Raw genomic sequence first — 13,451 nt, 5'->3', positions numbered from 1 at the left:
TTTTCTTGGTTGGCCAGGAATGCTGATGTACTGTATACCACTCTGCTGTGCCATTGATTGTCCTGATCTGTTACTTTGCCCCTGGCTCCGCCTCCTAGTTCACTTCTGAGAAGCTGGTCAGAAGGCTAACATGTGTGTTCTGTTCTGTCCAGTTCTAAGCTATTAAAAGCCAACTGTTTGAGTTATAACTACCAGTCTCTGTAGCTATTTAAGGTATATCAGGGACATCCTGAGGTTGTGAAAGGCGCTGTATAAATTGAAGTTTTCTCTGTTTCAGTCTCGCCTCATTTTGCATTTGTTCAGGCGTGTAGGAGGTAAGAGACATGGGCCTCTTGTGTAGTAACCGTTCTTAATCGCTTGTGACTCTGAAATATTTCCCTGACTTGTGGAATAATTTTTGGTGCTGCACTTTCCCGCACCACGTGTGTGTCCTCTGTGTTGGCACTGACTATTGAGTTGCTGTAGCTGTAGTGTGAGGCTAAGGCGCCAAGTACTCCAGCCATGGAGCCTTAAACGTTATTGAATTTGGGCAGCATTGATGGAGATGTGTAACCATGCTTTAGAATTCTGACGCTGAAGACATACTTACTCATCAATGCCCTCCAACAGTCTGAAGTTGAGGTTGTCCTCAGGCTGTAGAAGCTTTCCTGCGTTGTCTATGTAGACAAGTTGAGATGGATTGCCTTTTCGAACCTAATGTAACAATTTATGTTCATTAATGATCACAAGCAGTTCAGGTTTAGGATCTTGTATCTTTCCAGTTGCGAATATCCCACAGGAATGGTTATTTTTCCATTGGTTCTCATTTACCACTTACTGGTTCTGTTGCTTATGCTTTACTCGCACATCGCTCCCCCATCCATTTGCTACGATGCCACAACCCTCCATGGAAAATGAACGTCTCCCCATCCACCAGGATCTCAACAACGTCCCTCACCTCGGCTTGAAGTCACGCAAGCCCTTTTGGACCTACGCGCTTAACCTTCGACAATGCGACTTCAAACCCTGATGACGCTTGGAAAGCAGAATGGAGTTCACAAGAAGTCACAAACAAACACCTTGTGAAATATCCGAAGCTGGCGATCCCTGGCTTTGACCTTCCGCGAAGCTTAGGGCCGGGCCTAAACCGCAGCCGCACAAACCGTGGCGGATCTGGCTGCTTGATGCACAAATGGAGAATTCAAAACTCTCCAGTGTGTGACTGTGGTCACCCAGAACAGACCATGGAACATAGAATGACTCGCTGCCCGATTCACAAATACGAAGGAGGCATCACAGCGACACGCTCCGCTACTCCTGACACAATTATCTGGCTTAACCACCTAAATGTAACATTATAGTTGTTGCTTTCCAGCTACATCAGCCATACGCAGTAATAGTAGGGCAGCGGAGGAGACTGGAAATTATAGAAATGAAAACTCACAGGGAAGGGGATGCACACCCCTGCATATTTGTGCCTGCCCCAGAAACCTCTGCCCCTGCCCCCATCAATGTTTGATGGGGGGGCCAAGGCGAGGTCACTTAATTTGAATGGCAACGGTGGGAGCTCACGCCACTAAGGGAGTCTTGCGCGCCCACCTACTGAAGAAGTTGAAATATGCGGCGGAAGAGTGGCTGGTTGTCGGGGCCCCTCCCCGAAAGAAGTGATTCCGCCCCCCGCCCCCACCACCCCCAGCAGCCACCTTATAAAAGGGGGGCTGCATTTAATAGAAAGAAAGAAAGAACTTGCATTTCTATAGCGCCTTTCACGTCCTCACCCAAAGCGCTTTACAGCCAATGAAGTACTTTTGAAGTGTAGTCACTGCTGTAATATAGGAAACGCGGCAGCCAATTTGCTCACAGCAAGCTCCCACAAAACAGCAATGTGATAATGACCAGATATTCTGTTTTTAGTGAGGTTGACTGAGGGATAAATAATGGCCCAGGACACAGGGAAAAACTCCCCTGCTCTTCTTTTAATAGTGCCCTGGGATCTTTTACATTCACCCGAGAGGGTAGACGGGGCCTCGGTTTAACGTCTCATCCGAAAGGTAGCACCTCCGACAGTGCAGCACTCCCTCAATGGAATGCCTGCCTAGATTTTTGTGCTCGGATGTCTGGTGTGGGGCTTGATTAGGGGTTCAGGCCACAATCCTGGCTGCTGTTTTGTCGCAGGTGATCTGCATCTTCTCTCCTCCTGTCTTGGGCATCCATGCATTTACAGTTAGTGTATTGGAATCCACCTCACAACAACAACTTGTAATTATATAGCACCTTTAACATAATAAAACGTCCCAAGGCACTTCACAGGAGCGATTATCAGACAAAATCTGGCACCGAGCCACAGAAGGAGATATTAGGACAGGTGACCAAAAGCTTGGTCAAAGGGGTAGGTTTTAAGGTGCGTCTTAAAGGTGGAGAAGCGGAGAGGTTTGGGGAGGGAATTCCAAAGGTTAGGGCCTAGGCAGCTGAAGGCACGGCCACCAATGGTGGAGTGAAGGAAATCGGGGATGCGCAAGAGGCCAGAATTGGTGGAGCGTAGAGATCTCGGAGGGTTGTAGGGCTGGAGGAGGTTACAGAGATAGGGAGGGGCGAGGCCGTGGAGGGATTTGAAAACAAGGATGAGAATTTTAAAATTGAGGCATTGCCGGACCGGGAGCCAGTGTAGGTCAGCGAGCACAGGGGCGATGTGTGAACATGACTCGGTGCGGGTTAGGACACGGGCAGCAGAGTTTTGGATGAGCTCAAGTAGGGTGGAAGATGCGAGGCCAGCCGGGAGAGCGATGGAATAGTCAAACCCCACCCTCTTTGTCCAATACACAGTGAGAATAGAAAGAGGTCATCTTGGGTGCAGTCTGGGAGTTGTAGTCCATCAGTATGACACGGTACATTCTGGGAATTGGCAACTCGGCTCGAAGCACTCCACTGAGGGACTTGGGGAAGCTGCCACAACTCCAACACAGTGACAGGCCTCCCCAAACAACATTCATGAGGACCTTCAATCCCACAATAAACCGTGCAGCGAAGTTTATTGATATTATTGAGAATTTTTTAAAAGCTTTTTCTCGTTAGAAATCTTATTTTTAGACTCTCCCCTGAGGTGATTTGACAAATAAAGATGGCTACCAAAAATTATTTTGACCGATTTCATCGATTCCCCTTTCATATTAGTAGATTTTGCCAAGTGCTCACTCTTGATTGGTGCTTCCCGTTCCCGTTTTCTATTTGTTGATTGATGTTCTGCACCTATTCTGGTGTGATCTGGCAATGTTTTATGAAAATGGTACTCGATCCAATCAGGTGCAAGTTTGGCAAACACTGGAGGTGTGACAGCTGTACATTAGATGCAAGGTATATATATCAATCTCTATCTATAATTCTATTTTTAAAATCGGTGGTACTCTAGTTGGGCCGAATGGCCTGTTTCTGTGCTGTACATTCTATGTAAAATGTGCAGCTGTTCTGGTAGACACGTCCCACATCAGTGGGTGTCTGCTGGAACAGATGAAAACCTCACTGGGATCCAGATCCGTGAAGCCAAGTTTCCTGTGTGACCTTGTGGTGCAAAGCCTCTGGCCTAGAAATTCACTAGCCTTAGCGCCGCTTTTGAGGCGCTAGAGGGACTAGCGCCAGAGTTATGGCCAGTTGAAAAATTCCCTGGGGCCCTAAAGCGGCGTTGCACCGGTAGCGCTGCGCCGGCACCGATGACATCATCGGTGTGCGCAGCGTCCCGGTTGCCATGCCGACGGGCCCCAGCGCCGAAATTCAGTTGCGGCCGCCTCGCCCGTGGCAGCCGCAACTAAGACTCTGGCAACAGAGTCCAACATGTGTTTGCGCCGGCGCATTAAAGGCCCCGCGGCGGCCGGCCGCTTTCCCGCCGGCCGCCTGCCCGCAGCTCCCTCCCCGGACTTCTCCCCCCCCCCCCGGAACAGATGCAAGCCCAGCACTTGTCCGAGGTGCCGGGCTCATTTTTAAACAGATTTGCGCGGGCCGCGGCCGGGTGCAGGCAGCTCCTCCTTAACGGAAGGAGGAGGCCTGCACTTCCCCAGCCTGCCGCACCGCATCGGGTGCCGCAGCGCCGGAATTGCGGCGCTAAACGGCAGTTAGCGCCCTTTTCCAGGCGCTAAGACCCTTCAGTAGCGCCGGCAGCCGTTTGGGCGCGGCGCTACTGAATTTTTGGCGCGCGCAGGGGGACTTAGCGCCGGCACTAACTTCCGGCGCTCAAGCCCTGGCTAAGCCAAAACCCAATTTCTAGGCCTCTGTCTTCCCCCCCCCACCCACCCCCATTAAGACCATCGACATAAGGGGAAGGGATGATTGGCCAAGTATGTGGGCCAAAATCTCCAGGTCCAAAGACACCCCAATGAGTATGCTCACTCCATTCAGTACCCTAAGTCCTGTATTTACAGACTAGTCCACTCCTACATGGCTATGTCAGAGGAGATTTGTCCTTGGCGCCTGTGCTTCAATGCAAAGGCAATGATCGACCTACGTCAGCTGCTGCAGGCCGACCTAAGAATTAGCCAAGAATGGCTCTTCGCCATAGCATCAAGATTCTATGGCGCAAGGTCTTTCTAAGCCACTTCAGTGGACACCTGCTAGATGAGCAAGTCTTCAGTTAATTCCTACATAAAACGCATGAACTAATGCCATGTTTTCATCTTTATCACATTCCCGTGGAAAAGGTGACACCAACTGGAGAGGGCATTGAACCTTTACTGGTTGGCAGGCTTTGCAAGAGTCCAGGGTATTATAGCTGGAACCCATGTGGCCATCGAAGCTCTACATGACGACAACATTTATTTCTCCAGCGCCTTTAAGGAAAAAGAACATCCTGAAGGCACTCCACAAAATTGCATAAGCAAAATGGATGGCGATTCAGGAAGGGTGATTAGGAGCGGTGACTGAAAGCTTGGCTGAACAGACATGTTTTTTAAAGGGCGGTGGAGAGGTGTGCAGGCGTAGGGTAGGAATTCCAGGTGAGTAGGCTCCATTGACTGACGACTCTGCCACCAATGGTGGGACAAAGGGAAGAGTCAGAGGAACCGAGTGTTGATGTGGATGTTGGACTGGAGGAGATTGCAGAGATAGGGTGGGATGAGGCCATACAGGAATAGACAAGGATTTACAATTTAAAGTGTTGGGCGATGGAGAGCAAAAGTAGGTCAGCAAAGACAGGGGTAATTGATGAGTGGGATGTAATGTGGCTAAGATATGTGCGGCAGAGTTTTGCACAAGTTGGAGATTATGTTGGAGATTATGTTGGGTGGAGGAAGGAGGCTAGCAAGGAGAGGATTGGCGTAGTCAAGTCTGGAGGTGATGAAGGCATGCATAAGGATTTCAAAGGTGGAGGGACAGAGGTGGCAATATTGCAGAGGTGGAACTAAGTGATCTTTGTAGTGGAGAAGATGTGGGGTCTGAAACTAAGTTCAGGGTCGAATAGAATGCCAACACTGAAAAAGATCTGGTTGAGCTGGAGGCAGACGATGGCTGAGATCTTTCTAATGTTCAGCTGGAAGAATCTGTGATTCATCCAAGACTTTGTGTCGAACAAGTGGTCTGACAGCACAGAGGCAGTTGAGAGGTCAAGGGGGGGCGAAGTGGTGGAGAGGTATATCTGAGTGTCCTTAGCATACCCTTGGAAATTGACCTCATGTTTACGGATGATGTTACCAAGGGGCAGCATGTAGAGTTTGAAGATAAACCACAATGCATACGCAAGTAGTTTCAGGCCACAGAAGTGTTAATGCCCGTTATCCAGGAAGCAGCCATGATTCTTTCCTTCTGCGACAATCTGCATTGCCTGGATTATTTAACTGGCCCAAGGGTATGAGTGGAGGGCTCTTGGGAGACCAAGGCTACCCCATATAGGCCAACTTACAAAACTTGGAAAGGCTGACAAACAGCTTTTTTTTAAAAAAGCCCCCAAAAAGTTGACAACTCAAAAGGAACAATGAACAACTGAAAAACACCTGTGATTAAAGGTCTATGACCAAAGCCACTACTGAGTAAGTTCTTTCGATGAGATGTTAAACCTAAGCCCTGTCTGCTCTCTCAGGTGGACGTAAAAAATCCCACAGCATTATTTCGAAGAAGAGTAGGGGAGTTCTCCCCAGTTTCCTGGCCAATATTTATTCTTCAATCAACATCACTAAAACAGATTCTCTGGTTACTATCACATTGCTGATTATGGGAGCTTGCTGTACGCAAATTGGCTGCTGCGTTTCCTACATTTCCTACATTACAACAGTGACTACACTTGAAAAGTACTTCATTGGTTATAAAGCGCTTTGGTATGTCCTGAGGTCGCGAAAGGCACTGTATAAATGCAAGTCTTTCTTTCTTTTCTTTCTTAAGTTCCTTTTTATTACATTGGAATGCAGAATTTATTATTAGCATCTTTGTACCTGGCATGTGGAATGGAGCAGTAGTGACTCTTGGCAACAGGGGATTGCTTGGCAGGCTGGAGTTACTGATGTACAGAGAAATACGGAGAGGTCGATGCGGTTGCAGTTGAGCATCCATAATGACAATTTATTTGCTCAGGTCAGTGGAAAAGCCTGCCTGATGCGACGGCTAATTCCTTGCCTCCTGTGGTCCCAGCCCCCAGTCTTACAGCCAGATACTTCGCTCAGTGCTGCAGAAGCAGAATTCCCTGATCTTGTGAACTAACCTTGTACATATTATTGCACAAAGTCAGGAAATTCTGCATCTGCAGCACATGGTTACCTGGCTGTGGTGCTGGAGCAGGAGCAGGTGATGTGATAGGTAGGGAACTAGCCATGATAGTGGGCTGGGACTTTCCTTACGAAGGAGCGGGCAATGGGTGAAATTCCTATACAGCAACAACAACTTGCATTTATATAGCGCCTTTAAATCGAAGATTCACCAGACTGATACCTGGGATGGCAGGAATGACGTATGAGGAGAGATTGGGTCGATTGGGCTTATACTCACTGGAGTTTAGAAGAATGAGAGGGGATCTCATTGAAACTTATAAAATTCTAACAGGACTAGACAGACTAGATGCAGGAAGGATGTTCCCGATGGCGGGGGAGTCCAGAACCAGGGGTCACAGCCTCAGGATAAGGGGTAAGCCATTTAGGACAGAGATGAGGAGGAATTTCTTCACCCAGAGAGTGGTGAACCTGTGGAATTCTCTACCACAGAAGGCAGTTGAGGCCAATTCATTAAATATATTCAAGAAGGAGTTAGATATATTTCTTAAGGCTAAAGGGATCAAGGGATATGGGGAGAAGGCAGGGACAGGGTACTGAATTTGGATGATCAACCATGATCTCATTGAATGGCGGAGCAGGCTCGAGGGGCCGAATGGCTTACTCCTGCTCCTATCTTCTATGTTTCTATGTTTAACACAGTTATGAAGCAAAATTTGACACTGAGCCACATAAGGAGATATTTGGGCAGATGACCAAAAGCTTGGTCAAAGAGGTAGGTTTTAAGGAGCGTCTTCAAGGAGGAAAGAGAGGTAGAGAGGCTGAGAGGTTTAAGGAGAGAAGTCCAGAGCTTAGGGCCTCAGCAGCTATGGTTGAGCTCCCCTTTCTACTCTTGGGTTTTCCGCTTACCGAGCCTTCAATTTGTCAAGTCTGTTTCCGGAATACAGCAGCTGGGAGAAAGGGACAGAGAAACATCCATCTGGGATTGGCCCTCAAATGAACCATCACTAATTCACAACTGGAAGTGGTTTGAGATTGGAGGACCACCACTGTCAATAGTCTCTCCCAGCTGGAAGAATCTTGCTGTTTTTCTAGTTTCTTTTTAAAAAAACAAAAATTAGTTCTCCATTTTTTTTGGATTGCTCATTGCTTGATCAGGAGAACTGGCAAGCAACCTGGCATCAGTTTCTTAGCAATGCTACTCTGAAAGCCAGCTAATGCTTGAGAACACCACCTGTTCAATCATCTGTTGTTGCCTCCGCCTGTCCTCAGCAGGTCCTGTAAGGTTACTGATCGCTGTGTGGGAAAGCAGGGGCATAACCTTGTGTCCTTACATTCAATGGCACAATCTACTGGCATATAAATCAACTGTACAATTGGGAAACACTGCCCTTTTTCATTCTAACCTTTCATTTTTCCCTTTGCTAAGTATTTCACTAACTGATTTTCTGCATGGGCTTTCTGTCTTCCAATCAGCTACGTTACTTGGCCGTGTACTAAATACAGAGCTCAGGGCTGGTTTTTACTGCCTTGCATTATGTTACTGACAGCTGGTTTCCCTTCTCTAGTGAGCTGCACTGCAGGTATTGCTGTTCTAAGGCCATAACAAAGGCAAACTAGGGTTTATTGCTAGAGGGATAGAATTGAAAAGCAGAGAAGCTATGCTAAACTTGTATCGGACTTTGGTTAGACCACACTTGGTGTACTGTGCACAATTCTGGTTGCCATATTATAAAAAGGACAGAGGCACTGGAGAGGGTGCATACAAGATTTACAAGGATGGTGCCAGAAATGCGAGGGTATACCTATCAGGAAAGGATGAACAGGCTGGGTCTAGGCTGAGGGGTGACCTAATAGAGGTCTTTCAAATTATTTTGATAGAGTAGACACAGAGTTAATGTTTCCACTTGTGGGGAAGAGGCCATCAATATAAGATAGTCACCAAGAAATCCAATCGGGAATTCAGTAGAAACTTCCTTACCCAGAGAGTGGTGAGAATGTGGAACTCGCTACCACAGGGAGTAGTTGAGGTGAATAGTATAGATGCATTTAAGAGGTGGCTAGATAAGCACATGAGGGAGAAGGGAATAGAGGGTTATGCTGATAGAGTTAGATGAGGAAAGACAGGAAGAGGCTCGAGTGGAGCATAAACTCCGGCATGGATTAGTTGGGCGGAATGGCCTGTTTCTGTGCTGTATATCCTATGTAATTCTATGTTCTAGTGAGCTGCTAGGATGTGTAAACCAGCAAAAAGGGTGCACAGCAGTGAGTCAATGTCAGTTACCGACATTATGAAATTGACAGGCAGGAAAAGACCATCTGGTTCATCAAGCCTGCCCCACACACCATGATGGCTGGAACGTCAGGACTAAACACTTCCTCCCTAACCCCCCACAGCCATATAATAGGACATAAGAATAGGCCTTACGGTTCCTCGAGCCTGCTCCGCCATTCAATAAGGTCATGGCTGATCTTCGAACTCAACTCCACTTTCCCACTCTATCCCCATTCCCTTAGTATCCAATAATCTATCGATCTCTGTCTTGAATATACTCAACGACTGAGCCTCCACAGTCCTCTGGAGTAGATCATTTCAATGAAATGTTTCCTCATCTCAATCCTAAATGGCCGACCCCTTCTCCTGAGACTATGACCCCTAGTTTTAGACTCTCTAGCCAGGGGGAAACAGTCTCTCAGAATCTACCCTGTCAAACCCTCTAAGAATTTTATCACCTCTCATTCTTTTAAACTCCAGAGAATACAGGCCCATAATCTCCTTGGAGTGGCAAAAAAACAACAGGGCCCATAAGGGAAACAAATTCTCTGGAAACAAAAAGAAAATACTGCAGATGCTGGAAATCTGAAATAAAAACAGAGAATGCTGGAGATACTCAGCAGGTCAGGCAGCATCTGTGAAGCGAGAAACAGAGTTAACGTTTCAGGTCGATGACCTTTCGTCAGATCTGGAAAAAAGCAGGAAATGGAATAGATTTTTAAGCAAGTGTAGGCGCTGAAAGAACAAAAGGGAAGGTCTGTGATAGGATAGAAGGCAGGAGAGGTTAAGAGACATTAAGAGATATTCAAGGCAAAAAGAGATGGTAATGGGACAGGTTAAGAAACAAAGGATGGCTCTAGATGAAGTGTGAATTGCGCTGGCAGAATGAAGGACAGCTGGCCTGTGGGAGAGAAGAACAGAAGGCACAAACAAAAAGTGTGGATAAAATATATATATATGATAGGGGCCGAGGTTATGATCTGAAATTGTTGAACTCTATGTTGAGTCCAGAGGGCTGTAAAGTGCCTAATCGAAAGATGAGGAGCTGTTCCTCGAGCTTACACTGAGCTTCAGTGGAACAATGCAAGAGGCCGAGGACGGTGAGGTCTGAGTGGGACTGGAGCGGTGAATTAAAGTGACAGGCCACCGGAAGCTCGGGGTCCCCCTTACAGACTGAACGGAGGTGTTCCGCAAAGCGGTCACCCAATCTGCATTTGGTCTCCCCCCAATGTAGAGGAGACCGAACTCTCTGGAAAAATTCCTCTGCGACTCCCTCGAGTTAAAGAAAGGACATGAAGACATTCCAGGTCGGTATTTACAGGACACAGTCATACAGTGTTATGGGGAGAGAGTGCATGTTTGTGCAATGATTTCCTTCCCGAGAATGGGCGATACTTTTGTTCAAGGACATTGAGTAACAAATTCACCTAAAAGTTGAGGACTGACAATTGATTTAACGGCAGCACGGAGTCTTCCTCATAAAGGTACACTTCTCTCTGGCCCTTGTGGAGCAAGATTGTGTCTGAGGGATTGAAAAGTCAGCCTTTGTCAATACAAATGGTAAAATGCTGGGCTATATTAAAAAAAAATAATGTGAAAATTGAATAAAAGGACTGTAACAGAATTTGGGGTAAGTACCTTTAAGTGATGCCATTACTGAAATGCAGATGCCGCATTATTCTTCAGTGAAACTTTAGCATATATCAATAGTCATAAAATATAGAAAGGTATTTTTACTGTTTACGTTTGTCGAGTAAGGCTGACAAAGATAACCCTGTTGGGTTTTGTGATGTTTATGTGGAACGTCCGAGGTAAGCCAGCGTGGGACCCACAACCTTGGCGCACATATGCTCTGAATTCCACACATGCTCGAAAGTTGGTGCACACACATGCACACACACACCAATAACATTTGGGGCGTCCTGTGGGGGTGAGGCGGGAGTGGATGGGGTTGGGGGAATTAGCCCAGCAGACTGCAGGTCATGAGAAAAGTGGACTATGAGGGGGAGCGGTTGGCACACAAACACCACTCCGAAATCACTGATGTGCATGCACTTCACGCGAACGGTTGGCAACTATTCTACCCTTTGAAGCCCTGGCCAGTTAGGAACCCCCCACATGCCAGATTAGAAACTGTGAGTATTGTGTGCAGTTTTGGTTGCCTTATCTGAGGAAGGATGTTCTTGCCATGGAAGGAGTTCAGCGAAGATTCACCAGGCTGATACCTGGGATGGCAGGAATGACGTATGAGGAGAGATTGGGTCGATTAGGCTTATATTCGCTAGAGTTTAGAAGAATGAGAGGGGATCTCATTGAAACTTATAACATTCTAACAGGACTAGACAGACTAGATGCAGAAAGGATGTTCTCGATGGCGGGGGAGTCCAGAACCAGGGGTCACAGACTAAGGATAAGGGGTAAGCCATTTAGGACAGAGATGAGGAGGAATTTCTTCACCCAGAGAGTGGTGAACCTGTGGAATTCTCTACCACACAAGGCAGTTGAGGCCAACTTATTAAATATATTCACGAAGGAGGTAGATATATTTCTTAAGGCTAAAAGGATCAAGGGATATGGGGAGAAAGCAGGGACAGGGTACTGAATTTGGATGATCAGCCATGATCTCGTTAAATGGCAGAACAGGCTCGAGGGGCCGAATGGCCTACTCCTGCTCCTATCTTCTATGTTTCTATGTTTCTATGGGCCGCATGTCGACACCCGAGTTTCTGTGCAGCACACTGTAGGGATGCTTAAGGAATACAACAACAACAATTACTTGTATTGATATAGCGCCTTTAAGGGGCTAAATTTGGTTGATTTGCACCTCCCGTTAATGCTCTAAGAGGGTGCTAACGGGGCGCAAATCAACTAGCGCCTGGGTGCGGCGCCCCTAACGCCTCCCGTGAAATTCAGTGGGAGGTTAGCGGCGGCGCTGCGCCGTCGGCGATGATGTCATCACCGTGCGCAGTGCCCCGCTCGCGCCCCGGCTGTAACATTGGATGGCTTACCGCCGGACGCTATGTCTGCCGGGGTCAAGGGGGTCTACCTGCGGCCGGGGCGGCGCTAGTTAAAGGGGAGGTGGCGGGCGGCCATTTTTGTTGCTGGCCGCCTGCCAGCACCTGCCACCGTTGCTGTCCCCGGCCCCCGTGAACCCCCCCCGCGGGGTGCCGGCTGCTCGCCGTGAGCCCAGCACTCAAGAGGAGTGCCGGGCTCGTTTGCCGGCACTCCCGATCCCTGGTGGCCCAGCTGGGTGCCGGGACGCGCTGCGCCAGGCCCCTCCCCTTTAATAAGGGGATGTAGGCCTGCAGTACTGCGGTATGTAGTGCCGCGATCTTGGCTCACAACGCCCCAAGAGGGACGCGGGGTGCTTCCAGTAGTGCCCCTCCTCCCTCTCAGGGCGCTACCTGGGAAAATCGGCCGCGGGGGGGCGCTAACTTTTTCGGGGCGCTAAAATTAGCCCCCAAAGGGGGCGCTACCCAATTTTTACCCCTTAATGTATGATTCTATTGTTTGGACAGCTCAGGTGGGGTGCTACTCTACAGACCAGCCAAACTCTCCAGTCTGCTATATGCTGCACAATTTCACTGCTGGATATGGACTGAGCTTGCTGTAAGCTGAGGAGGAGGTCCATGGGGCTAAAACTCCACAGGAAAAGGTTGAGGAAGAGAAGGCCTGTGACCTGGAGGGAGTGATACACAGGAAGGGAAGTTAGGAGTGGGCTTTGTTGGAAATAGCTACTTCCAATGATGGACAGCTCCTGCCACTGACCAACATGGGAACAACCACATATTACAGGCCCAAGAACATGGTGCCCATTCCCTGCACTCATGCTGCCCTCCCATCTTTCAGCCCGCTCCACAGCCCGATCCATGAAACACCGTCCAAGTATGAGCAGGATATTTTCTACTGAAGGACTTCACCACCAAACTTGACTGTTCTCATTGGACATTGCATGACCCTGCACCCAGATCTTCCGGGCCATAACCAATGGTTAAATAAAAAGGTCAGCATTTTGTTCTGCTATTTACAGTGCACATGTGTTCTAAGCCCTACAGCCGTGCTTCCCCTATCAGGTGTGCATGTACAACTCTTCAATCTAAGGCCGTGCCAACATGTTCCCTACATGGGGCAACTAGGGTGGGAAGCTGCTATTGGGTGCTGGGGCCGTGTTGAGATGGTCATGGCTTGGAACTTCTTAGTGCAAAGGTCATGCAATGTCCCTGAAAGATCTGCAGCCACGTCGGATTGTGCACTGTGTGGGTGGTCGGATGAAGATAGCCAGGTTCGGCTGTGATATCCTTCACTAACAACTATTTGCAATTGCTGTCCTGGGTTAACGGATGAAGAGGGGCCTCTTGGGTGAGGCACCAGAAAGCTGACATTGCGAGTGGAACTGTGCCCAGCAAGAGAGGGGGGAGGGGGGGAACAGTAGATGGGCAGGATGGGCCGAAAGGCCTCCTTCTGTGCTACATCATTCTATGATAAAGATACAGTAGCTCCCGTGTGCCGGCGATGAAACA

The 13,451-nt window shown here is 48.3% G+C and overlaps 1 protein-coding gene across 1 annotated transcript in view; it reads right to left on the bottom strand.

The window, feature by feature from the left end:
• Positions 1-13,451, bottom strand: part of gask1a (golgi associated kinase 1A) — a 61,217-nt gene that overhangs the window by 16,686 nt on the left and 31,080 nt on the right. Inside the window, exon 4 of the mRNA XM_085993697.1 lies at positions 590-693. Within this exon, the coding sequence (XP_085849823.1) occupies positions 590-693 (104 nt within the window). The remainder of the gene's footprint in view (positions 1-589; positions 694-13,451) is intronic.

Source organism: Somniosus microcephalus, chromosome 7 (assembly GCF_052327205.1).
Source record: "Somniosus microcephalus isolate GS21.2 chromosome 7, FLI_Smic_1.0, whole genome shotgun sequence".
Taxonomy (NCBI): Eukaryota; Metazoa; Chordata; class Chondrichthyes; order Squaliformes; family Somniosidae; genus Somniosus; species Somniosus microcephalus.
This window is presented reverse-complemented; position numbering and strand designations above follow the sequence as displayed.